Source organism: Melanerpes formicivorus, unplaced genomic scaffold (assembly GCF_026170545.1).
Source record: "Melanerpes formicivorus ecotype bairdi unplaced genomic scaffold, bMelFor1.0.p_v2 SCAF_4, whole genome shotgun sequence".
NCBI lineage: Eukaryota > Metazoa > Chordata > Aves > Piciformes > Picidae > Melanerpes > Melanerpes formicivorus.
The window spans coordinates 37,110,711-37,134,626 of NW_027142356.1; the positions used below are offsets into that span (position 1 = coordinate 37,110,711).

General features: G+C 49.4%; 3 protein-coding genes and 1 long non-coding RNA gene across 13 annotated transcripts in view; 2 read left to right on the forward strand and 2 right to left on the reverse strand.

Moving 5' to 3' along the window:
* LOC137440903 (uncharacterized) overlaps positions 1–8,730 on the reverse strand; it is a 23,150-nt gene extending 14,420 nt beyond the window's left edge. The window contains exon 1 of the long non-coding RNA XR_010987252.1: positions 8,483–8,730. This is a non-coding gene — a long non-coding RNA (uncharacterized lncRNA). The remainder of the gene's footprint in view (positions 1–8,482) is intronic.
* On the forward strand, positions 5,072–7,754 carry SLC10A4 (solute carrier family 10 member 4). The gene is made up of 3 exons (XM_068137663.1): positions 5,072–5,603; positions 5,933–6,143; positions 6,801–7,754. Exons 1-3 carry the CDS (start codon positions 5,170–5,172, stop codon positions 7,314–7,316), a joined length of 1,161 nt encoding a protein of 386 aa, XP_067993764.1. The 5' UTR covers positions 5,072–5,169; the 3' UTR covers positions 7,317–7,754.
* On the forward strand, positions 7,999–12,625 carry ZAR1 (zygote arrest 1). 2 transcript variants are annotated; one of them, XM_068137662.1, is made up of 4 exons: positions 7,999–8,828; positions 8,914–9,006; positions 9,092–9,166; positions 9,242–12,625. In XM_068137662.1, the coding sequence occupies exons 1-4, from the start codon at positions 8,013–8,015 to the stop codon at positions 9,383–9,385; spliced, it is 1,128 nt and encodes a 375-aa protein (XP_067993763.1). In that variant the 5' UTR covers positions 7,999–8,012; the 3' UTR covers positions 9,386–12,625. The 2 variants fall into 2 exon arrangements, with proteins under 2 accessions (XP_067993763.1, XP_067993762.1); XM_068137661.1 differs by having other exon boundaries at positions 9,092–12,625.
* Positions 12,440–23,916, reverse strand: part of FRYL (FRY like transcription coactivator) — a 214,671-nt gene continuing 203,194 nt past the window's right edge. For 7 of the 9 annotated variants that reach the window (XM_068137657.1, XM_068137658.1, XM_068137652.1 and 4 more), the window contains 5 exons: positions 23,474–23,542; positions 19,326–19,343; positions 18,270–18,380; positions 15,812–16,008; positions 12,440–14,882 (listed from right to left, as the gene is read on the reverse strand). In XM_068137657.1, the coding sequence (XP_067993758.1) occupies positions 14,624–14,882; positions 15,812–16,008; positions 18,270–18,380; positions 19,326–19,343; positions 23,474–23,542 (654 nt within the window). In that variant the 3' untranslated portion in view covers positions 12,440–14,623. The remainder of the gene's footprint in view (positions 14,883–15,811; positions 16,009–18,269; positions 18,381–19,325; positions 19,344–23,473; positions 23,543–23,916) is intronic. The other 2 variants (XM_068137651.1, XM_068137653.1) reach the window with 1 other exon arrangement.

Below are 23,916 nucleotides of genomic sequence, written 5' to 3' on the forward strand. Positions count from 1 at the left end.
AGCAAAGCAGTTTCTGTCTGTCTCTGCCTGGGAAGGTTTCTTAGGAACAACTTAATGGCACAGATCTCCATCCTTCATCTTAACTTGGAACATATTTTCTCACCTCTTTAGTGAGCCAGCCCCCAAACAATAACAAATAAGAAAATAACTGAAAAGGGAAAAGCCACAGGTCTGCTAAGGCCTCACAGTCACTGAAGGTGAGCTATGGGTGGAGAGGACAACAGGTGTGAAGTCTTCTCTCTACTGCTACTCCAGAGAGGGAGCAGGAGCCAGGTATCAGAGAGGGATCTGCTTCAGCAGAGGACCAGCTGACATTCTTCCTAGCCCAAAGGTAACTGTGGAAGAAGCAGCAGCAAAACCACCACTCACTGTCTTTGCACAGCTAGCCTCCAGTTCCTAACTCTCCTGAGCCACAAAAATAACTGCTCCAGATCTAAGTTGTAAAGGAAAGCAAGCATAAGCATTTCATGGAGTTTATCACAAGCCTACCCTGAGCTGTGTGTAGGGGATCACACAACATACCTTCAAGAACATTTTACTCCAAAACAGTAACATCAAAGAGTTGTTTTTTGCCATGGAAAAAAACCCAAAACCTCTTAAATTTCCTTTGTTTCTATCCATAACTTAGGTGCATAGCAAGCAAAGTAGAAGCAAAGAGATTGTACAACCCCTTGAAATCAGAAACTACTCCTGCTAGGTCTCACCTGAACGAGACTTTCACATCAGTGTTTTGTCCCAGCGCCATTAGCAGCACTACCACCTAAGGGGGCTGTGTGGAAAGCTCTCCATCCCGCAGGACAGTCCTCCGGAGGCCTCTCTTCCTCTGCAGATGACCGACACAGCTCCGCAAATCAGCCAGCAGGGACAGGCCGAGCGACACAGAGTGACTTAGGGGCGGCTGACTCCATCCCACAGCAGCTCGGCTCCGCCGCTTCCCGCACACCGGCGGCTCAGCACGAAACGAGCCGGGAGAAGCTGAACGGGATACCGACCGAAACCGGCACGGCAGGAGAACAGGAGGGGACCACCCTTTGCTCTCTCACCCCACCCCAGCCCATCGTCCTGCTTTTAAAGTGCTCCTCACAGGGGCAGGCACGCACCTGAACTGCGGCGTGGTTGGGATTTAGGCTCCCAAGACCTGAGATTTACCCAGAGCTCGCTTGGGATTTGCAAACCAACCCTTCCTGCCCGAAGCTCCCGAGCACACGGAGTAAGGAGCACGAAGGCTGAACACACCAAACCTCCTCTGGCTGCCCCAAATCCAGCACAGTGCACGGCACCCGCAGCAGCTCCCCTTGGGCACACTGAGGGAACCTCTTTGCACTGCAATTATCCAATGAGCCTGAGCTATGCCAGATGCTTTTAATCTCTGGCAGAAGCAGCATCTCCCCACAAGGTGCTGGAGCAGCCAAGAGCTGAGCCACCAGCAAGGTTGCTCTGCTCCTTTCTTGCAGCACTGCTAAAATTCCTCCCAGACCAATCTTCCATTTGTCACCCTCTGTTCCAGTGAAATAAACTAAAGGCACCAGAAAGTTCCTCTTGTGAAAGAGCACAAGAGAATTCCTCGTGTGTGAAGGACTCCTGCTGCTCCAGAGCAGTTGAAGGCACAGGTGCTCTGCTATGGAAATCAACCCTCTCCTAAGAATAATGCAAAGCAATGTTATTTGTACAGGTTACAAACCACCACAAGCCCCTGCTTCACTCAGTCCTTTCCCTCTCTCTCCTTGCTCTTGCTGCCTCTTATCCTCTCACCCATTTTTCAACAGCAGGACTAACAAGGAATAATTTAAGAATGATATATGACCAGGTTTATTTGCCAAGTCCTTTCATACTCTTAATAGCCAATCTGTTGCTTCCAGTAACAGCAGGGCAGGCAGCAGGCTTTCTCCTGCCCACCGTGCAGGAAAACACAGCAGCAATTAGGCATTGATTTAGGTACACCGTGGTGCATGCTTACGTGTGAGCCTGCACGCCCACAGCTGCAACACCCCTGAGCACCACCCCAGCTCCAGCCTGCACTTCAGCGATGACATCAGGAAAGGCTGCAGCGAGTCACAGACACAAATCATGCTCAGCAGCAGGCAAAATGTTTCACTCTTCACAGTGGATGTGAAGACAATGCTGGGTGCTGCCCAGGGTAACAGTACACATGGCAGAGGTGCTGGAAGGTGTCCAGAGAAGAGCCATGAGGATGAGCAGAGGGCTGGAGCTGCTCTGCTATGAGGACAGACTGAGGGAGTTGGGGCTGTTCAGTCTGCAGAAGAGAAGGCTCTGAGGAGACCTTCTTGTGGCCTTTCAGTATCAGAAAGGGGCTACAAGAAAGTTGGGGAGGACTTTTTAGGGTGTTGGCTAGTTATAGGACTAGAGGGGGATGGAGCAAAACTAGAAAGGAGTAGATTCAGATTGGATGTTAGGAAATCATTCTTCTGCAGGAGGGTGGTGAGAGACTGGCACAGGCTGCCCAGGGAGGTGGTGGAAGCCTCATCCTTGGAGGTTTTAAAGGCCAGGCTGGAGGTGGCTCTGAGCAACCTGCTGTAGTGTGAAGTGTCTCTGCCCATGGCAGGGGGGTTGGAACTGGATGATCCTCGAGGTCCCTTCCAACCCTGACAATTCTCTGATTCAAAGTACATCAGCTGGGTTCAGACCTGGCTTTCTCTGAGGTCAGCAGTACTGCTCTTGCCTAAACCAAGAGTTAAGTTTGAATTTCAGCTGACAGGTTTTAAGAAGAATCTCATGACTCCTTGGTTTGTTACAATGCAGTCACCACATTTCCCCACTGTCATTGTGTCCCTTGAAACTGAAGTCTGTGATGGCTGAGTGGGCTCTGAGAGATGCTGCACCTGCTTCACCATATCTAGGTTTACTGCACTCCTCCTACAGCTGCCTATAGGACAGATTCTATGTCAAATATTAGGACACCAAAATATCTTCTCACACCCAGCCCTGCTTCAGTGGGGAGTGACAGAGACAAAACAGGAGGCCTGGCCTGCACCCTTCACCCCTGCTTGACAGGCTCCCCAGGGAGGTGGTTGAATCACCACTCCTGAAGGAGACAAAAAGACACAGAGATGTGTCTGGCTTAGCACCAGACCTGGCAAAGATAGATAATGGTTGGACTTGATCTTAAAGGTCTTTTCCAACAGAAATGATTCTATGATACCCAGCTGCCTTGTGCTCTGCACAAGTGGGGCTTGCCCATGGTGATGCCAGCTTGGTCGTGGCGCAGGAAAACTGCCTGAGCGTTGCTCCTGCACCGGAGAGCATGTGATAAGCAAATGGGCTGCGTGTCGTGAGGCCAGATACCGGCTGTGTGAGGGCTGGGGTGAGATGCAGCAGGGCTAAGACTTTGAGAAGCACAATAAACATACTTCAAGCACTTTCCTGCATATACAGACCTGAAAATTCACTCCAGAGCACGCTGCTGCCTCACAAGGCCAGCCAGACCTTGCTCTCCTCTCCTCTAGCAGCACACAGAGCCCCCAAATATGAATGAACGAAAGCAATCTGGATGTTACTTGGCTGTTCAGCTCTGATGACTCATCTTTCCTTAGGCTAATGACAAGGAAACAAACACAGGCAGAACAATATTGAGCCTGGCACCATTCTGGCAAAGTTGCTGTGCCTGGGATTTTGTCCCTAGGTATTGCTTGCACTTCTTGTGTCACTTGTGCCCCAAGTGAGAAGTTTTAATAAGCAAATAGTCTCAGACACTTTGGTTTTGTCTTCAGTCACCAATAATTTCTCCTCAAACCCTGGAACAGCCTAAAATTCAACCCTAATAAATTGTTGAGAAACCTGCTCTCTGATGAAGCTTAAACCAAGCAGCTGCTCAGAGTGGCTCCCACAGGCTTCCTCCTTAAATTTGGTGCCTCCTTCTTGAGTCCTAGAATCATAGAATTGTTCTGGTTGCAAGAGGCCTCTAAGATCTCCAACTCTCCTAGGAGAGTCCAACCGCTAACACGGCACTCTCTGGTCATCACTAAGCCATGTCCCACAGCACTACATCTACACAGCTTCAAAACCCCTCCAGAGATGGGCACTCCACTGCCCTGGGCAGCCTGTCCTAGGGCTTGACAAACCCTCCCTTCAGAGAAGAAACTGGTCCTCATGTCCAACCTAAACCTTCCCTAGCACAACTTGAGTTGGGACCTGAGGTGCTCCACAGTGATCAGAGGTCAGTGCAGAAGCCAAGGGGCACCCTGGGGATGCTACATGCCAAGCCAGCTACTCCCACCCAGGAGCAGTGATGTGAGGTGGTGACTGTGACCTCTTCAGATCCCCTGGGTGACAGAAGACAGTCTGTGTGCCAAGCACACAGAGCAAGTCACCTCTCGGGATCTCCTGCCCTTGTAAGCCCAGCCTGGCTGCCACACAGCATTTCCCTTTGGAAGGAACAGGGTGACACACAGGCATTACATGAGACGCATGAAATAAGGGGAACAGAAATGCTGTAAGCAGGGTTAGATGACAGACAGCACAAGAATCACCCTCGGATGTGATTTCTGAGCGATGGACTCATTTCTTACCCTGAATTCTTGTGTGCCTCTGAGCTTGTCTGCCTCCTCCACCTGCACAGACTGTTCTATAAAAGCATCCCCTCTCCTTACAAGCTTCTGGGGCCCCACCAGCAGAAAGCAGTGCCTCCTCGACCTCCTAAAGGGCTTTCCATCCAACCCCACCCATTGCTGCATCTTTCACAGCAGCGTGGCTATCCCTCAGCAGAGGGGTGACACTGCGACGCTGCCTCGGCCCTTGGGAGGATGCGGGCGGCTGTGCCAGCTCCAGAAGCAGGCTGCCGGGAGTCGCACCGGGGAGGGGAGGAGCCGGCCGGGAGCCCCCCGCAGCCGTCTGCCCTTCCCTCCGGAGCCAGGCGGCGCTGGGGGCCGGGCGCTGCCGCCGTCGAGGCGGCGACGAGACACCGCCCACGCCGGGGGTGGCCCCGCGCGGGTGCCGGGGACAGGCGAGCAGCGCCCGGGGCACACAGACGGCGGACAGCAAGCGGCCGCAGCGCATCAGAGCGCCCGGCCGGGTCGAGCCGAGCCGGGATGAGGGCTCCGCGGGCCGCCGGGGCCAACCGCCGCCGCACCCGGCACTGACGCCCCCTCCGCCGCCTGCTCCCTTCTCTGGTGCTCGGCGGGGAGCCGGCAGCTCCCGGGGGCCGTGCAGCCCATGGATGGCTCCGTGCAGCCCCCGGATGGCTCCGCGCAGCCCATGGATGGCTCCGCGCAGCCCCCGGTGACGGCGGGAGGTGGCGGCCCCGACGGCGGGGCAGCGGCGGCCGGCGGCGGCGGTGAGGTTTTTGCGGACCGGTCCCTCAGCCAGGGCTTGAGCGTGCTGGTGGGACTGGCGCTGTGCGTGACCATGCTGGGGCTGGGCTGTGCCGTGGAGCTGGGGCAGCTGGGGCAGCAGCTGCGGCGGCCCGTGGGGCTGCTGCTGGCGCTGCTGGGGCAGTTCGTGGCCATGCCGCTGCTGGCCTTCCTCCTCGCCCTCATCTTCGCCCTGGACGAGGTGGCGGCCGTGGCTGTGCTGCTGTGCGGCTGCTGCCCCGGTGGCAACCTCTCCAACCTCATGTCGGTGCTCGTCGACGGGGACATGAACCTCAGGTAGGAGTCCTTCTCCCCTTCGTCTCTCGGCAGCCGCGGGCGGCGGCGACCCCGCTTTGGCTGGGTACCTTGCCGGCGGTGGGGCCGGGATGGACGGGCATGGAGCAGCTGGAAACCCCCAGTGCTTGCTCTCCTGTCTCACATGGACCCCCCCACACGCCCACTGCCCCCTTCCCTAAAAAGTCTACCCGGGAAAGGGGACAGTTCTTGCTGCGAGAAGCGCCCAGGCAGGCTGCAAAGCCCCTTTCACGCTGGGGCTGGGGCTCCCCGGGGCTGCCCCGCGGCCGGGCGGCTGCTGATCCGGCGTCTCTCTGGTTTCCCCGGCGCAGCATCATCATGACAGCCTCCTCCACGCTGCTGGCCCTCTTCCTGATGCCCCTCTGCCTCTGGATCTACAGCCGCCCCTGGATCAACACGGCCATGGGGCAGCTGCTGCCCCTGGGAGCAGTGAGCCTGACGCTGGGCAGCACCCTGCTGCCCATCGGCCTCGGGGTGCTCATCCGATACCGGCACCCCCGCGCCGCCGACCTCCTGGTTAAGGTAGGCACGGCCCCCGGGCGGGTAGTGGCGGCGCAGCGCGGGATGCCCGGGGACGGGGCACGGGGAGGGTATCTGACAACAGTAACCTTCCTGGTTCCTCTGAACCGATGGTAGCTTCACACTGGCATATTCTGCTACTTACGTGGAATAGAAGGACTTTCAGTCTGGGAATAAAACGGTGGGACAGAGACGGAAAGCAAAGGGAAGTGCAGTCACACACCAGCACACGAGGAGGGTGGCACAGCATTGCCCCTCAGGAGGCAGCCTGGGCCCCAAAGCAGAGGCATTCCCTGGCCTCCTGCTCTCTCCCTGCTCCCACTGCACCAAAGGCTCACTAAACCAAACCACAGGCACGGTGACACTTGCTTAAAACATGCAAACAAAATAGCCTCATCATGAAAGGAAGAGTGAAGCACAAGCCCTGGCTTTCTAGTTCCCTAGCAAGTCACCCTAAAGCAATATCATGGCAGGTGATCTCAGCTCCTTCCTCTCCCAGGATATAATCAAACGCCAGCAAAGCCCTGAGCCAAGAGCAAGCCCGGGAAGGGCAGCACAACCACGGTTTGCAGTTGAGAGTTTCAAGCCTTTACGTGCCCGGCTTATCCTTTTAGACTAATAACCCCTGTGGCATTTATCACTGTCTCTGTCTGTCACCAGATTTCCCTGTGGTCTCTCTTGGTGACTCTGGTGATCCTGTTCATCCTGACCGGGACCATGCTGGGCCCAGACCTGATGGCACACATTCCCGCGTCCGTCTACGCCATTGCAGTGCTGATGCCTCTGGCCGGGTACGCCTTGGGATACGGCTTGGCCACGCTCTTTAAGATGCCCCCGCACTGCAGGAGAACAGTGTCGTTGGAAACAGGGTGCCAAAACGTCCAGCTCTGCACCGCCATCCTGAAGCTCACCTTCCCCCCGGAGCTGATCGGGGGCATGTACATGTTCCCCTTGCTCTATGCCCTTTTCCAGTCGGCGGAAGCCGGACTCTTCGTGCTGCTGTACAAGATGTACGGCAGGGACGGCCACAAGCAGGACGCGCTGGGGGAAGAGGACGACACGGATATTTCCTACAGGAAGCTGAAGGAAGAGGAGGTGGCCGACACTTCCTACGGCACAGTGACCGCGGAGGAGCACAACTCCATCCCCATGGAGCCGACGCGGACGGCGCTTTAGGCGAGGCAAGGAGGTGGCACCCAGGGACGTGTGATGTGTGTTGTGCTTGCAACCCGGCCAGGGCCGCGCACCAGCGGAGCTGCCCGGCCTCCATCCTTTTTCTCCAGCTGCTCCCATTGTCCAAGGTGATGTGTGTTTATTACTGTGACAGTTGTATTCCCAGGAAAATAAATATGAAAAAAAAATTCTAATAAATCAAAACCGAAGGGAAACAAAAGATCTCACTGTGATGCAATCCAGTAACTGTACGTCTTCAGGCATGGAGGTTCCTGCCCGCCTGGGCGCAGCAGGAGTGGGCAGGAGGAAGGGGACAGCAGTTTTGCACAGGCGAAGCCGAGCGGGACGAACGGGCAAACCACCTTGTGTGTGTATCTCCATCCCTCCCACCCGCTATAAAAGCGTTGTGCTTGTTCTCACCACAAATACACGGCAAAGCTGAACCAAACCTGTGTTCCCCGCTGATTAATCCCGTGGGGGGCTGCTAAGGGCCGCGTTCTCTGGCTCCCCAGGGGAGCTGTTCTGAAGGGAGGTAGGGAATTCCCCGCCCGAAGCCGCGCACCGGGCGGGGATGGGAACGGGCCACCAAGGTCGGCTCCCGGCAGGGGCGGGGGCAGCCCGGCTGCGACTCCGGTCCCGCCCCGCCCCGGGTATTTAAAACCGTCCCCCCCTGCGGTCCCTTCCTGTGGGTCCGGAGTGATGTCTAGGGACGCGATGGAGAGCTACCTCTACGCCGCTTACCATCCCTACTACCGCTACCCGCCGCCAAAGGGCAAGGGCGGGCTGGCGGGCGGCTGGCGGCCGCGGGGCAGCGGCTACTTCTCGGGCTATGGAGACGCGGCGGCGGCCGCTGAATACTTCGACAACTACCAGCGGGCGCAGCTGAAAGCCATTCTCTCCCAGGTGAACCCCAACCTGACGCCGCGGCTCCGCAAGGCCAACACCAAGGAGGTGGGCGTGCAGGTGAACCCGCGGCAGGACGCCTCAGTGCAGTGCTCCCTCGGGCCCCGCACGCTCCTACGGCGCCGCCCAGGGCCCCCCAGCGTGCCGCGGCCCCGTGAGGCGGAGCAGGAGCAAGAGCAGGGCAGCCCCGCCACCACCAGCACCCGCGCCGTGCGCTTCCCTCGCACCATCGCCGTCTACTCGCCCCTGGCGTCCCGCAGACTCACCGCTTTCCTGGAGGAGCCGGAGCGGCGGCCGCAGAAGGAGGAGGAGCAGACGGTGTCGCCGGCCGTCGAGGAGGAGTCGGCCGCGGTGCGGGAGCAGCGGGAGGCAGAGGCGGCTGCCGTGCGGGACAGCTGGGAGAAGCCCGCCGAGGCCGGCGCCGAGCCTTTGGAGCAGCGCTCGGCCGAGCCGCAGGAGCAGCGCCCGGCCGTCACCCCGGAGCCACCGGCGTCGGGGCCGGAGGAAAGCAAAGAGGAGGAGGCGGCGGCGGCGGCGGGAGCGCAGGTGGAGCCCTTGGCCACCCCTCAGAAGCGCGAGCCGGCGGCGAGCAAGACCCGCCTGCGCTTTCAGGTAAGGGGCGGCCAGGGCCGAGCGGAGGGGGGCCGGGCTGGCCCGGGAGGTGCCTGTCCCATCGAGTAACGCTTGTGCCCGGCAGTTCCTGGAGCAGAAGTACGGCTACTACCACTGCAAGGACTGCAACATCCGCTGGGAGAGCGCCTACGTCTGGTGCGTCCAGGGCACCAACAAGGTAGGGCAGGCCCGCATCGGGCGGCTCAGGATCGAGGCGGATCGGCCGGGCGCGACCCCGCCGCTGACCCCCGGCCTCCCCCTAGGTCTATTTTCGGCAGTTCTGCCGAACTTGCCAGAAGTCCTACAACCCGTACCGCGTGGAGGACATCACCTGCCAGGTAAGGGACCTCGTGCCCCGGCGGGGTCCGGTCCGCGCTCGGCCTGCGCCCGCTGACCGCCGCCTCCTCCCGCAGAGCTGCAAGCAGACGAGGTGCACCTGCCCCGTGAAGCTGCGCCACGTGGATCCCAAGAGGCCACACCGCCAGGACCTCTGCGGGAGGTGCAAAGGGAAACGCCTCTCCTGCGATAGCACCTTCAGTTTCAAATACATCATCTGAGGGGAATGGGGGTTTTCTGTTTTCTTTTTGTTTGTTTAGGGCTCTCCTAGAAAACTGCAAGTAGAGCAGATTGTTGTTTTTTGTTGTTGTTGGACTTGTTGAAGGCTCTTAGTGAGGTGTAACTAGGAGAGCAGGCCAAGGAAAGAATAGCAAAGCATGCTCAAATCATAGGGTGGCTCAGAGGGCACATGTGGCAAATTGTGTAACTTGCATAGGGGAAAAGCCTATAAGTAATGTTTAGTAAATTGATGCTCTTGGTAGCAGATGGCTCAGGACCTTGTAGAATCAGGGGTGGGAAAGAATGTCTGTTGCTGCCCTGCAGCTGAAGTTAACATCAAGACATCTAAAGTAGGTAGTAGAGCATCATTCATAAGCTGATAGTATTCACTTACAGTGCACACTTCTCTTCCATGTGGAAAGTCTTCCTGCACCTGTTCATCATCAGCAAATGATTGGGAAGTGCTGTGTAGAAAGGCCACTTCTGCTGGCACAGCTGGTCTGCATTTAGCTAAGTTGGTGCCCTTCTCTTGCAGACCATGGCTAAAGACAGCTTGTGGCTACTGCATCTTAAGGGACAGTTCTCACTGCTGGGGAAGGGAGTCACTGTTGTTATGGTGTCCTGACAAATGAATTTCCCATCTTCCACGAGGTTATCAAGTGATACTTCAGAGGCTCAGAGTATGATACTGCCTGTGCCTGGTTTTGTCTTGCACTTGCAGATGATGTCCAAGAGCTCTGCACTTGGTGGCTTACATTCAGGAGTTTGACCTACTTCAGTTAGGTGTCTGGAGAAGGATCAAATTCCTACATCCTTCTGGGGTTGGGTTTGCAGCTAGGAATTGCACTTAAGGTATTTGGTTGTAATGGTAGAACCAGCATGGTTACTCCCAGGTGATGCTCTCTGAGGCCTTTTGGTGCTGTTGGTGATAATGGTCTTGTTAGGGGCATCAAGCTTCAGCAAAGAGTTACAAACTGATTCTGGGATTGCAGCACCACCTGGGAGTCACATGCTAGTGAAACCTACACCCCTTACTCTACTCTGTAGCCAAGGAGTTGGGTAAACTTGGAAGATGATGTATTCTTCTGGGAAAGCCAATAAAGGTGTTCATTTTGAAGCTGAGCATAGTAATGCATGAGCCTTCTGCAGAGATCTTGGCAGAACTTTTCTTTGCAAAGACTGATTCATCACGATCACCTACACCTGTACCCAGCTTACTTGAGACCACTCTGTTAAAGACTGAAGGGGGAACCAGTCTAACAACTAACAGCTGTTAACTAACAGCTCCCCTGCCAGCTGGCCTTGCATCTCTAAATGGAAGCTATACAGCAGGGTAAGCAAACATTGTCCTTTGCAGCAACAAATGTCCACTTAGAGGGCCACTGAGTGTTAATTCTGTAGGTTTAACTCCTCTTGCTGTAGATTCCTGCTTCACCATGATCCTTCAACTTGCTGCAGTAACTAGGGCTCCATTCATTGTTAAGCAGGATGAGGCATTCTGGGAACAAGTAGAGCTAGCACCCATAGAATGAACAACTGCTTTATTCTATCTGAAGAATTTCCCCCTCTATCACAAAGACTTTCCCATTTCCATCCTTGCCTTGCTCAGCTTGCAAAGTACAACCTGCAGCTGGATGGCTTTCAGTTGTAGATGTGCCTTGCCCTCACCTGTAGTTACAGTAAAGAACAAAAGCAATCTTCAGCTGGAGGAACACAGTTGAGGCCCTCTCTGCAGCCATCTCCCCCTAGGCTGCCTCTGCTTGCAGCTGCAACATGGATCTGGGATGGCTTTTTATTTCCAAGTGTATTTCCCTCTGTGGATGTTCCTCAGTATGCTTTCCTGTTTGCCTGCCCCTTTCTGACAGCTGTAGTCTGTTCCCAGTGGATGTGGTGTGGGAGACCAAGTCTGTGAACCTTGGTAATGAGAACTTCAGCTCTGGGCCATGTTGGTATGAAGTCATAGAGCAGCTTGCAGCAAAATGAGCAGCTGAGTGCTTCCTGTTCACACAGGTATCCTTGTAAGCATTGCTTTGAGGATTACTTGCTGTAAGTATGGTGACTCTTAAGTGATGATTATAGGCAATAGCCCAAAGTTAGAACAACTGACTGCCATCCCCACTAACCACAGTCAAAGCAGCAGCTGCTTCCATCTGAGATGAGGCAGAACTGGCCTGTATGGTGTGCCTCAACAGCAACACGTCCAAGCAAGTTGATGAAGGGCTCCAAATGGCAGCTGCTGGCAATGAGCTGCCCCTGCTTTCATCAGCTGCTGCAAGGTTTTGAGGCTTGGAGTGGGATGCAGTGGGCAGCAGTATTAAGCAAGCTTTCTTTCATCCTGTAACATCCATCAGTCTTGCTGTAGCTCTGTGTTGTTCCTCTCATATATTCAGTGCTTTCATTGCTGGCTGCCAGGAGTTTTGTAGCTTAGTGCTCTGTCATGCCCTTGCCAGTGTGTGATGGGCACTGGTTCCTAGACTCAGCAGAAAGGAGGAGAGCTACTCATGACCTATGTGATAATGCAGAGTGGAAAGAAACAGCCTTCATGCTGCTAATTCTGCAGAGACATTTTGAACTTGCCCTGTCCAGCATTTGCCTGAAGAGATTCTTTCGTGTCTGTTAGCTCAGTCTGTGCTGTATTCACTGCATCTTGCAGATGTCTGCTTCACTTGTACCTAGGCAGCTTCACCACAGCTTCAGGTTTGGCACAGACCTGCCAGCAGGTGAGACAGTGACAGCTTGAGTAGTTGAGAATGAGTAATTTAGGAAAAGCTTCACAAAGTTCAAGCAGTATCAGAGTCAGCCAGCACGATTCTGCCCCACAGGGCAGGTTCCAGTAGTCATTGTCAATGGAGGAAGAGGTAAAGAATTATGTATAGAAATCCAGCTTTGAGTTGCAAGAGAAATCATTTAGCAGCTTTAAAAGATGCCTAGGAAAATGCTGTTGCACTGACAGGACACAAACCCCTTAATTCCAGGACAGCCAGGCCTCTGTAGTCAGTGTCTAGGCTGTCCAGCTAAAGCTGTTAAAGCCTTGCCCTGTAAAAATACACCAAAGGACAGATACAATGTCTTTTATTTTTACAAAAGAAGCTGGTAAAAGATGATGTAAATAAAAGTGTAATGCACCACTAAATAAAACTACTCATCCCCCAGTAAATTACCCATTAAATAATTAAGAACACCATCTACAGTACCACAAACCCATCAAAAACAATTTCCATTTTATCAGGGGAAAAGAGGGGGGGGGAGGGGGGGAGAGGAAAAAACCAAACCCAAACAAAAAGTACAGTGATTATGGATGTGCCTTGACCAGTTACAGAGCCTGTTAGGAGAACACAACTAACTGTCAGCAGTCCAACAGCGTGCACAGTGCCTTCAATTAATGCATTTCAGCATAAATATATTTTCTGGTGGGGTCTAAGTCCCTCCCTCCCCCCCCCAATCTAAAGAGGGGAAAAAAAAACAAACCCCAAAACCCAACCCAAAAAAGGCAGAGCTAAGGATTTCCAATCCTACATTCTAAACTCTGGAGTTAAGAGCCCATTAAAAAAAAACAAACCCCAAAATCACAGTGGGTAAGAGATGTGTATAAAAATACTTGGGTGTTCCTTTCAAATCACAGGAATCAGGGGACTACATTCTTTCTCTTTTTAGGTTGTTTGTTTTTTTTTCCTGCTTTTGTTTTTATTCTTTTTATAGTTTTTTTAGTATTTTTATTGGTTTTTTTTTTACAAAATGCTCTTGTTTCCCCCACAGCATCCAGTTGGTTTTATGCTACAGCCTTTCAGACACTGGGCTTAGGAGTATATTGCCTGTTTGCATGGTTTGGTAGCCAGTCTTTTTATTACTTCTCTTTATTTTGTCCTTCCCTCTCTAGTCCCAGTTCCTTAAGCTTTAAGTTGCCTGAAGCTGCATCGATGCTGCATTCAAACTCTTTGAACCCTGGGACTGCAAGCAATGTAATGTGACTACTGAGAGGGGGGGGAGAAGAAGCCTTCCCCCCTTCCCCTCCTAGCTTTATACACCTACTGTCTTTGAACAGTGCATTGCACACATTTACAAGGAGGAAAACAAAACAAAACCCAACCCCAAAAATACTGTTTGCTTGTTTGGTTTTTTTGCACTATACAGGTTCTAGAATATATACAGAATAAAATAAGTTAACTTCTAAGGAGAGGATTGCTGAGGGGCAGCATATATCTTTAATATACATTTTTTAAAGTCTCTGCAGGCAGCTAGTTTTGTTTGTTTTGTTTTGTTTGTTTTTTGGTTAGTTGTTATCAATATTTGTAACATAAGCACTGATCAGAGAACTGAGCAGCATTCCAATAAAGTTAACAGATATATTATTTCTTTGAGAACCACTGGGAAATCCAGCTTTTAAAATATTATTAAATGTCCCTAACATTTACACACTAAGGAGGATTAGATCTAATAAAATAAACATTTCTTCAAAAAAATAATCTGGCAGCTCTTTTTTTTTTATCTTGTTTTTAAAAAGCATGCTCTTGCAGACCTCCTTTCTCAGTCATCCATACCTTCAAAAAGGAAACAACAACAGCAACAAACCAAAAACACCAAAAAGAAAAGCGACTGTCACGTAGCCATACATTCCCAACTCTCACACACATCATTGCCTCCTCACAGACAACAAAAAGCAAACAGAACATTGAGAAGTCAGAGGGGGTGCTGCAGCCAGCGAGTCATTCTGCTGGGGGTTTGACCACACAGTGTCTCCTTAGGGATCAGCTGATGGTATCTACCGCTGCTGGAAAAGCCAGGAAGCCTCGCAGGTCTTCAGCCAAAATAAACCCAGCCTTGATTTTAGCCTCATCCCACCTGCAATACCCATTCAGCCTTTTGGGGGGGGGGGGCTGTTAACTGCAACCACCCTTCTTTAGAGTTGTGTTACACAGGAGAGAACAATGCAGAGTGTGTGCATTATGTTGAAGCCCTTTTTCCTTTCGTCTTTTTATACAGAAGTGTCATAAAAAAATACTACTGCCACACACAGCTGCTGTGTAGGAAGAGCAGTCAAGTGAGCTGTTCACTTCCATCTTCAGTTCTGTTTTGTTTTAACTGTTGATGAAACAATTCCTTGCTGCGATGAAACTCTTGTTGGTTGTCAGGGTTGCCGGAGGTTGGTTTGTTTTTAATGAAAGGTGCTCAAATAATTAATAATAATAATAATAATGATCTGAAGTGTCTTTGTTAGCAGTTCTTTTCTCCATGACAGCTCTTCAGAATCCAGTGCTGACAAGATTTATTCCTGATTTGATCCTCCCTAGAAGCTGATAGGATTGCACCATGCGGAGAGACTCTCGGATCTCTAGGTTGAGTTCCATCAGCTTGCAGCTGGCCTCGGACATGTCCTGGTTGGAGCCCACTACTGCGAAGCTGCCGGTCTGCCCCAGCGTCTGGTGGCGGAAATAGATGTGCAGCAAGGTTTGAACCGGGTCGTCCTCAGAACTGCCGAAGATGTCGTGGGGCCAAATAGATCTGCGAACACAAGCGGGATTGAAACGGTCAAGCACCCAGGCAAGGATCAGCTGCTTCAGTAGTTGTCCTGGTCTGAGGCCAGGCAGATCCTCTCTTGCCCCTGAGAGGGGCGAAAGAGTGACGCTCATCACACCAATGGATTGCAGAAGTGATGGAAAGTTGAAAGGGAAAAGGAGTAAGTGGTGTACAGAAACTACAAGCACTGTGACAAAAGAATCCCACAGCACACAGAATCCCCAATAGCACACCCAAAAGCCTCCCAACACTTCCCTTCTCCCCCCCTGAGGGTACACCCAAACCCTCCCCTCCCTGCTAGGCTAGTCTCAGCTGGCCAGGTCTGAGACTGGCCCTCCCCCTTCTCCTCCTGGAATTAGGCCTAGCCAGGCCTAAGACGCCTTAAGATAACTCCCCCACCATTACCTGACAGGGAGCATCTCACACAGGAGCAGAAAGGGAAGAAAGAGGAAGTGAAAGACTGTGCAGCTGGATTTATAGGGTGCAGGATATTATGGGTATGAAATATGCAGCTTCCTGTGTCCATCTACTGGGCTGGACACTCGGACACCAGAGGTGTAACTTGTGTGGCAGCAGCAGGAGGCAGCCAGCCTAAATGGCCACAGTAGTCTTGGTCTTTAAACAGACATGTGAACAGAACTCAGAGGAAAGGGCCAGAGGAAAGTTGCTGCTGTAGCATCCTGGCACTTAGTATCATTTCCTCTCAGAGGAATTCCAAAGAGCTACTAGAATTGCCCTTTTTTTAATGACAAAATGCATATGATCAAGCTGTAATGAAGCAACAGTGCCTGTCCTTTTCAATAAGGACATCTAGCAAGAACTTAAAATCATTTGGACTAGTGCCTACCCCTTAGCTTTAAATTCAAAAGGCCCATTAGCAAACTCGGGTCTGAAAGCAATCCTTAAGCACTTACCTGAAAGCCTTGACCTGTGCTACAGCTGACACAAACTCCTTGTTCCTCAGGGTTTCAATGAGAGAGTGAATGGCTGTTTCTGTGCTGGCTTGAGAAGCCTCTGCAATCTCAATTTCTTCAATACCACTGTCAGATGCAGCCTCGGCCTCCTTCAGGCAGCTCTCCAGAAGAGCAAGCTCTTCAGACATGTTTATGACCTAAAAAGAATGGCAGAGTTGCCCTTCCTGGTTTAAATGTATTTTCAGCAGATCAGATTTATCAGATACATTTATCATCCTCTTTGCAGTCACAGAACAAGAAGGAGAGGCCTCAATCTGCAACAGGGTTAGGTTTAGACTGGACACAAGGAAAATTTTTTTCACAGCAAGAGTGGTCACACCTTGGAACAGGCTGCCCAGGAAGGAGCTTGAGTCACCAACCCTGGATCTGTTGAAAGGCTGTTTAGATGTGGTGCTTAGGGATGTGGTTTAAGGTTGAGCTTTGCAGGGTAGAGTTAATGGTTGGACTTGATGATCCCAAGGGTCTTTTCCAACCTGACTGATTCTGTGATCAGTGAGAGGCAGAAAAAGCATGTATCTAAATATGTGCTGCAGATGTTCAAGCACACAGTTAAAGGCCTCAGTGCACATGGCAGTTATTTGGGCTTTCCCCTGATGAAGTTTTCATCCTTTGCAGCTCTTTTAAAACTTCAGAACCACATTTCGTCTCTCCCCATGTCACTGAACAATAAAATGAGAAGAATTAAACACTTTGGACAAGCACAGCAGTCACTGTGTTAGTACAGGCTCAAATGAAATAGGAAGGAAAGTCTGGCAGCCTGGTAACCCAGCAGAACACCTGTAGTGCATCCAGTGTATCCAATACTATCTTCAGCTTCACCTCCAACACAGGAGTAAAAGACAAGGCCACTGCTCAGGACATGATTTCGCATCTGACTAACTTAGGCACAAAGTGGGATAGGTGATGCTGACCTTCCACAACACTCCAGACAGAAATGCACTGAGTCATTTGTGGCCCCTACAAAAATCTGGACATCCAAGTGAGGAACGTGCAGCACTTTGTCCTAAGTTACTCAAAGCCCCAAAACTTTCACCCTGTTTTTTCATTTTCCTCTCTACTATATCAAGCAAGACCAGGCCTATTTTTTTTTTACCTGCTACCTCTATTTGTGCCCAAGGGAGAACTTTCAGAGGACAGTATTAATCACAGAACCATAGAATGTCTGGGGAAGGGACCTCCAGGGATCATCAAACCATCCTGCCAAAGCAGGATCACCTAGGGCAGATCACACAGGAACACATTCAGGTGTGTTTTGAAAGTTCCCCAGAGAAGGAGACTCCACATCCTCTCTGGGCAGCCTGCTCCAGTGCTCTGTGACCCTCACCATGCAGAAGTGTGTCCTCACACTGAGAAGGAACCTCCTATGTTCCAGCCTGTACCTGTTGTTCCTTGTCCTATCATTGGGCACCACCAAAAAGAGCCTGGCACCTTCATCTTGACACCCACCCCTCAGATATTTATAGACACTGATCAGATCCCCTCTTAGCCTTCTCTTCTCCAGACTTAACAGCCCCAGGTCTGTCAGTCTTTTTTCATAGCAGAGATGTTCAAGTGCCCTCATCATCCTTGTGGCTTTCTGTTGGGACTCTCTCCAGCAGGTCTCTGCCTCTTTTGAACTGGGGAGCCCAAAATTGGACACAGTATTGCAGGTGTGGTCTCAGCAGGGCAGAGTAGAGTGGGAGGAAAACCTCCCTAGACCTGCTGGCCACAGTTTTCTTGATGCACCCCAGGATCCCATTGGCTTTCTTGGCCTCAAGGGCACATTGCTGTCCCATGGAGAACTTGCTGTCCACTACAACTCCAAGGTCTTTCTCCATGGAGAGGCAGCCTAATGCATTCGGACTACCTCAGGTAACAACCCATATGTACCACAGGCGCAGTGCTGAAGGATACATGTTGCTTCTGAAGTTAGTACTAGACATCAGGCACAGTATGTGCAGACTGCATTACTAACTGCACTCAGGATGGGAACTAAGGCTGCAGAGCAGTTGTGCAGTGGCTGAAGTGACACAGTTACACGTCAGCTGGTGGCAAGTGATGGTGTTTCCATCACACTGGGGTGATGGAAAGAGGCTTCACCACAGATCTCTCTTGATTGGAGTTGATGTGCCTTGATTGTAGCTTGATTACACCAGGAGCACTACTGAAATACTCATCACTGGACTCTCTACACTCCTGTCTGTTTAAGAGCTTTCAAGCTGCACAAAAATCAACACAGGTAATTGAAGATCCCAGCAAATTCTTGCGAGCTCTACTTAACTGCGTTATTCATTGGCTGTAAACCAGCTGCCACCCTCCTTCAGCTTCTAGAATGGTGAAAATGTTATCAAAATGTATTTTCAAGGGTTTGGTTTTAAAATGTCAACAATTAGGAGCTAAATGGCAAGGCTTTCATTACCTCTGCTTCTTTTCTGATTGTTTTTACTTGGCTGATGAGTTTGCAGTAGGCTTGGAACAGAAGCAGCAGCTGGAAGTGCAACTTGTACAGTCGCCGACACAACTCCAGCTCCTACGAAAGGAAACAGCTTTATTATATTCAGGAAGGGCAGAACACCTCTGCTGTCCACTACAAGAGACAACCAATGACAACTTCTTCAGTATAGAGTGTGCAAAATCCAAAAGTGGTTACTTGGTTACTGAAGGAAACACCAAAAAGGGTTTAGAAGGCAATGTAGCAGGAAGCTTGAAAAGCAGAGGAAAGCCTCACTCAGGTCTGCATTTACTACCAGCCTCTCTCACACACAGGTTTAAAGTCTTGCTTTTTAATAAGAAGTTGCATTTGCACAAAGGGCAGTGGGGTGGGATGTGAGGCATTTTGAAATGTCATGTCCCAAGACACAGAGTTGCACAGATCACTTAACTTTCATTGCCAATAGTTTACTGTTTTAAATTGAAGATCTAATATGCAAAGGCAGCAGCTGTGGTCTGTGAGCAGGGAATCTTTCCTAACCATTACTATAAATACACAAGCACAGTACACAACCTGGGCCTTAGCTTACAACTGCCTGATGGAGGGAGAGGAGAGCAATTCCATCTTGGTGGCAAGGATGTTTCCTTTGTAAAAGGTAGCTCTGATTCTATTTCAGGAAATACCACATGATACAGTCTTAAGGAAATGAAACAGCAGCATTAACTTATGTGCTGCCCTGCTTCCATTGTTACGCATCTAAAACACCAGGTCAAAGTGCAGACAGTGTTAATATTGCTTTGCATACACACATAAAAGCTAGTGCTAGTGGGATCATCCTCTATAATGTTCTACTGAGTACAGCATCCTGTTATCTACAAAGCACCAACAGTTCAGTGTGTTAGATGATGCAAAACTGAACCACACAAGCATATTTGTAATGGCCAATGACAAGACATCACTGTTTCACAGATGGACAATACAAATGGAGACCAGTTTGGTGACTGGCATGGTTAAGTGTTTGATAAATCAAGAACTGTCACTTACTGCTAGAATTTCCATTTGCTAAGCAAGAAGATGAGCAGGTCACAAAAATACACAGAAAGAAAAAAAAAAAGAGAGAGAAAGATCAAGAATTAGTGTAGGAAATCATTTTAATTAGGGTAAAAGATGTCCCAGGTAAAACAGAGGAAGAAATATAAGTAACATGCTCCAACTATACACTGAATGGGGAAAAAAAACATCAACAAGCTGAATTTGAGGTGATATTAACTTGCTGCTAGAGCTAAGGATAAACAGCACTGGCTTTGTTGCCCCACAACATGAGTAACATACTTCACTTACAACCCTTAGTGGTTCTTCATACATTTTACAGTCTTAAAGGTATGCAAACTGAAGGAAATCAAACCCAAGGACACTTGGGTCTGGATATCTGTGCAACATTGCTTGTTCTGTACCATTAGAGTTTAAGTAAATATAATGCCTTTTAAAATCTGAGTTATTATTTGGATTCTGGATCAGCTTAGAGAGGTCTTGGTTTTGCTAAACTCAGTTCTCAGCACCTTATTGTGAGTTTTCTGCCATTTAACTGCACTTGGTTTTTGCAAGCTACTTCAGAAAACTGTTTGGGAAAGAGGGGCAGGGAGAGATACTGTCAGAAAGCTCCTTGCCAGACTAGGGACAGGAGCTTCCCTTGGGTGCTTTGGACAGTGCTAAGCATATTGATGGCATGCAAGCAAGTAGTGTAGTCATAGTAAACATATGAAGATGTAGCCAATGTCTGATTCCAACAGGGAGAAGGCATTTGGGCTTCACTAAGCACAGAGGTAGACACAGTGTGTATAATGAATGCCTTGCAATGTGCTTAACTGGCTAAAACATTGCGTGGTTTTGTTCTGCACTCTGTGCTATCATACACAGCACAACTACTAGGTAAGCAAAAACTTCTGATGCACAGAACAATGTGCAGAGAGAAGACCTTGAACTGCCAGAGTCAACAAGAGTGCTGTGACTTGCTGTAATGAAGCACAGACTTGGAGGAATGGCAGGGTGACTTATTTGGTATTTTTAGTTATTAGGTTCCAGTCTTCCTTAAGCAAAGCCTCACTATTATTGTAAGCCATAAATCACCTCTTGATAGCTATTCTCAACATTCAAGGGAGGTTTTCTTTTAAAAATGGCTTTGCACTGCTTCAGTGTCTTTCATATGCTTGCTGACTTGAGAAAGAACCTGTTCCTTCTACCTGCCAGCCCTGTGCAGTCCAGCCAGGGTCCAGATGCATTCTTTCAGGCTTGCATGTAAGTACAAACAGCAAAAATCCAGTAACAATGAGATTTGCTTGCAAGTCTGCTGGCACTGCATGAGCCAGAACAGAATTCATCTCACTATTCCTTAGCTGTATCGACCACAGTGCTAAAAATTAGCAAGAAAATCTCATCTGTGTTAGTGAATGAAAAATATCTGTTGAATGAAGCAGCCCTGTTTCCCTGAGCAAGGCAACACTTAGTTATTTTTAGCATTAACTGGTTGGCTGTGTAGGCTTATCAGCTCCACACTCTATTTACAAGGCCTTTTGAAACACTGAGCTTACACTCCTTTGAGTCACTATGATCTGTGAATAAATGTAGAGCTTCTTTAAACTGTGTGTAGGGTAACAGGGTGAAGCAGGGTAACAGGACTCTGCCTTCTCAATAGATACTCAAATGATTCTGACAGGACCTGCAAGTGCAAGGAGCACATAACCTAAAATTGCCATCATGCCTTATAGAATCACAGAACTGTTAGGGTTGGAAGGGACCTCAAGGATCATCCAGTTCCAACCCCCCTGCCATGGGTAGGGACACCTCACACTAGAGCAGGTTGCTCAGAGCCACATCCAGCCCGGCCTTCAAAACCTCCAGGGATGAGGCAGCCTTGCAGGCTAACCCACAATCAAAACAGGTCCCCATAAATAATCAGTGTGATTGGCCAGACAACTCCTTTTCAGAGGCTGTCATCAAACCCTGCCGAAGAACAGACAAAACTGCCTCACTCAGAATCCTGGATTCCCTCTGGACACATGAAATGAAAGCCTGCAGGTGTCTCTTCCTCCATGTCTGTTTTCCAAGCCATACAGTGGGGACTGTAACATTTACCTTCATGGTAAGAACAGTTATGTTCTAACAGCTGAGTGTCAGCATAATATGCAACATTCTAAATAATGGACTGAAATCATAGAATCAGTAAGGTTGGGAAAGACCTTGAAGATCACTGAGTCCAACCATCACCCAACTACCACAACCACTAAACCATTATATGGTCTTTGAGAACAAGAATCATTAATGACAGGAGGGCCATGTTTCATTAATCTAGTAGAATAAGTAAAAGAATTCCTTGATGTGTTCATAAACTTCTTATACAATACATAAATGCTGCTTTTCTATTAATATATATACAACATTTACTGCATTGTAATAGTAAATGTTTAGGAGTGTGTAACAACAGGCACCAGTCAGTACATGAAAAGGTAAAACCTGAGTGTAAATTGTACTGAATGTGTTCACAGGCAAAGCAAAAAGCCCTGGAAATGGCAAACTATTCTGCATCCAGCCTATGCTTATCCAGATGAAATTTGGGTTTAAAACATGCAACTTTGCTGCACTATAAAAATCCACAGCATATAGAAGCATCACACAATTCACTGCTCTAACGATTCAGGTGCATTTTGTGATTGAATTAAAATGAACACCTAACCCAAATATAGGAGACCAAATGAAAACTGCACTCAGGGCACATTTCTGAACACTGCATCTTCAGCAGCAGAAAGATGACAACAAAGCTGGTGAGGGGTTTGGAACACAAGCCCTGTGAGGAGAGACTGAGGGAGCTGGGGTTGCTTAGCCTGGAGAAGAGGAGGCTCAGGGGAGACCTTCTTGCTCTCTACAACTACCTTAAGTGAGGTTGTAGACAGGCAGAGGTTGGTCTCTTCTCCCAGGCAACCAGCACCAGAACAAAAGGACACAGTCTCAGGCTGCACCAGGGGAAGTTTAGGCTGGATGTTAGGAGGGAGTTTTACACAGAGAGAGTGATTGCCCATTGGAATGGGCTGCTTGAAGAGGTGGTGGAGTCACCATCACTGGAGGTGTTCAGGAGGAGACTTGACAGGGTGCTTGGTGCCATGGTTTAGTTGGTTGGGTGGTGTTGGATGATAGGTTGGACACGATGATCTTGAAGGTCTCTTCCAACCTGGTCTGGTCTGGTCTGGTCTGGTCTGGTCTATTCTATTCTATTCTATGGCTATGGTTACTGCTATTGCTATTGCTATGCTATGCTATGCTATTCATCAATAGAGAGAGTTTGATTGAATAAAAGGAGTAAAATTCCTCCTTTTTCAGCTTGGCTTTGGGATTTCTGTCAAAATGTCATGGAGAAAAGGGAAGTTCTACTGCAATTCTGCTTTCACTGCTCTTGCTACAGGACTCCAGATGTCAGATTCCTTATAGCTATGAATGGCACTTTTCTTACTGTGCAAATATTATGCAGCTATTAAAAAACCACCCTTAGCTCCTAGTCTGCTTGGGGTAAAGCCATCACTTCCTACAGCAATTAGTAATATTAAACATGGATGACTGCCATGCAAATACATAGAAAATATTGAACTACTACTACTACTACTACTATTAATAGGTTACTTCACCTATTGTTGTTAGATGCTATTTTGACAGAAGGGTCTCATGAGGTTTTTGTGATACTGCTACTTTGCTCCCACCCAAGTAATGTCTCCTGAAAGGTCAGATGCATTTCTATAGCACTAATTACATTCAATTCAGGAGAGATTTGTGGCCAGACAGTTTATCTGAGCACATAAGCAGAATGCTAATCTTTTTTTTTTCCTTTCTCTTGTAGGAACAGCTGCAGAAAGGCAAACCTGCTGGTACACAGATGGTATCTGCTCTGCTTATCTACTCCGTGTTATTAGGTCTAGAACCCAAGATGGGTTGGCAACTTTTATTAAAAGGGGCTCTTTTTTATTAGACCACTGCTTCATAAGAAGCTGAGTTTCCAGCAGATGGGATGATAACTGAAATGAAAAGCTTTTCATACATTTTTAATCTCTCTGCAAATATTGGAGGTTTTCTGCAACAGACATAAAGATGTTTTGGGCTTTTTTTATTTCAATCTCATACCCAGAGACTCACAAATGACAGAGACCTACCTGGGCATCTGTGTTGGTGCCATGAATGCCATCATCAGTACCAAATGTTCTTTTGCAGTCTTCTAGCCACTGCGAAAGACACAGAAACAAAATGAAACATCTTCTGAAAGATGGTTAAAGATACTTCATCAGGTCTTGTACATCCTGAGATTCTGCAAGAAATTGCAAGATGAAATCCACTGTTTACCACCACTGCCCCCACCAACAATTCCCACTCTGATGGATTGCTTCCTAGCTGTCACTGTGTTGCTTCCATTGTAAATGTCCTGTAGCCTTCATTGCCCCAGATGGGGATTGCACTCTTCAGCATAAACATGAATAGAATAGAATAGGAATAGGAATAGGAATAGGAATAGGAATAGGAATAGGAATAGACCAGACCAGGTTGGAAGAGACCTTCAAGATCATCATGTCCAACCCATCAACCAATCCAACCCACCTAA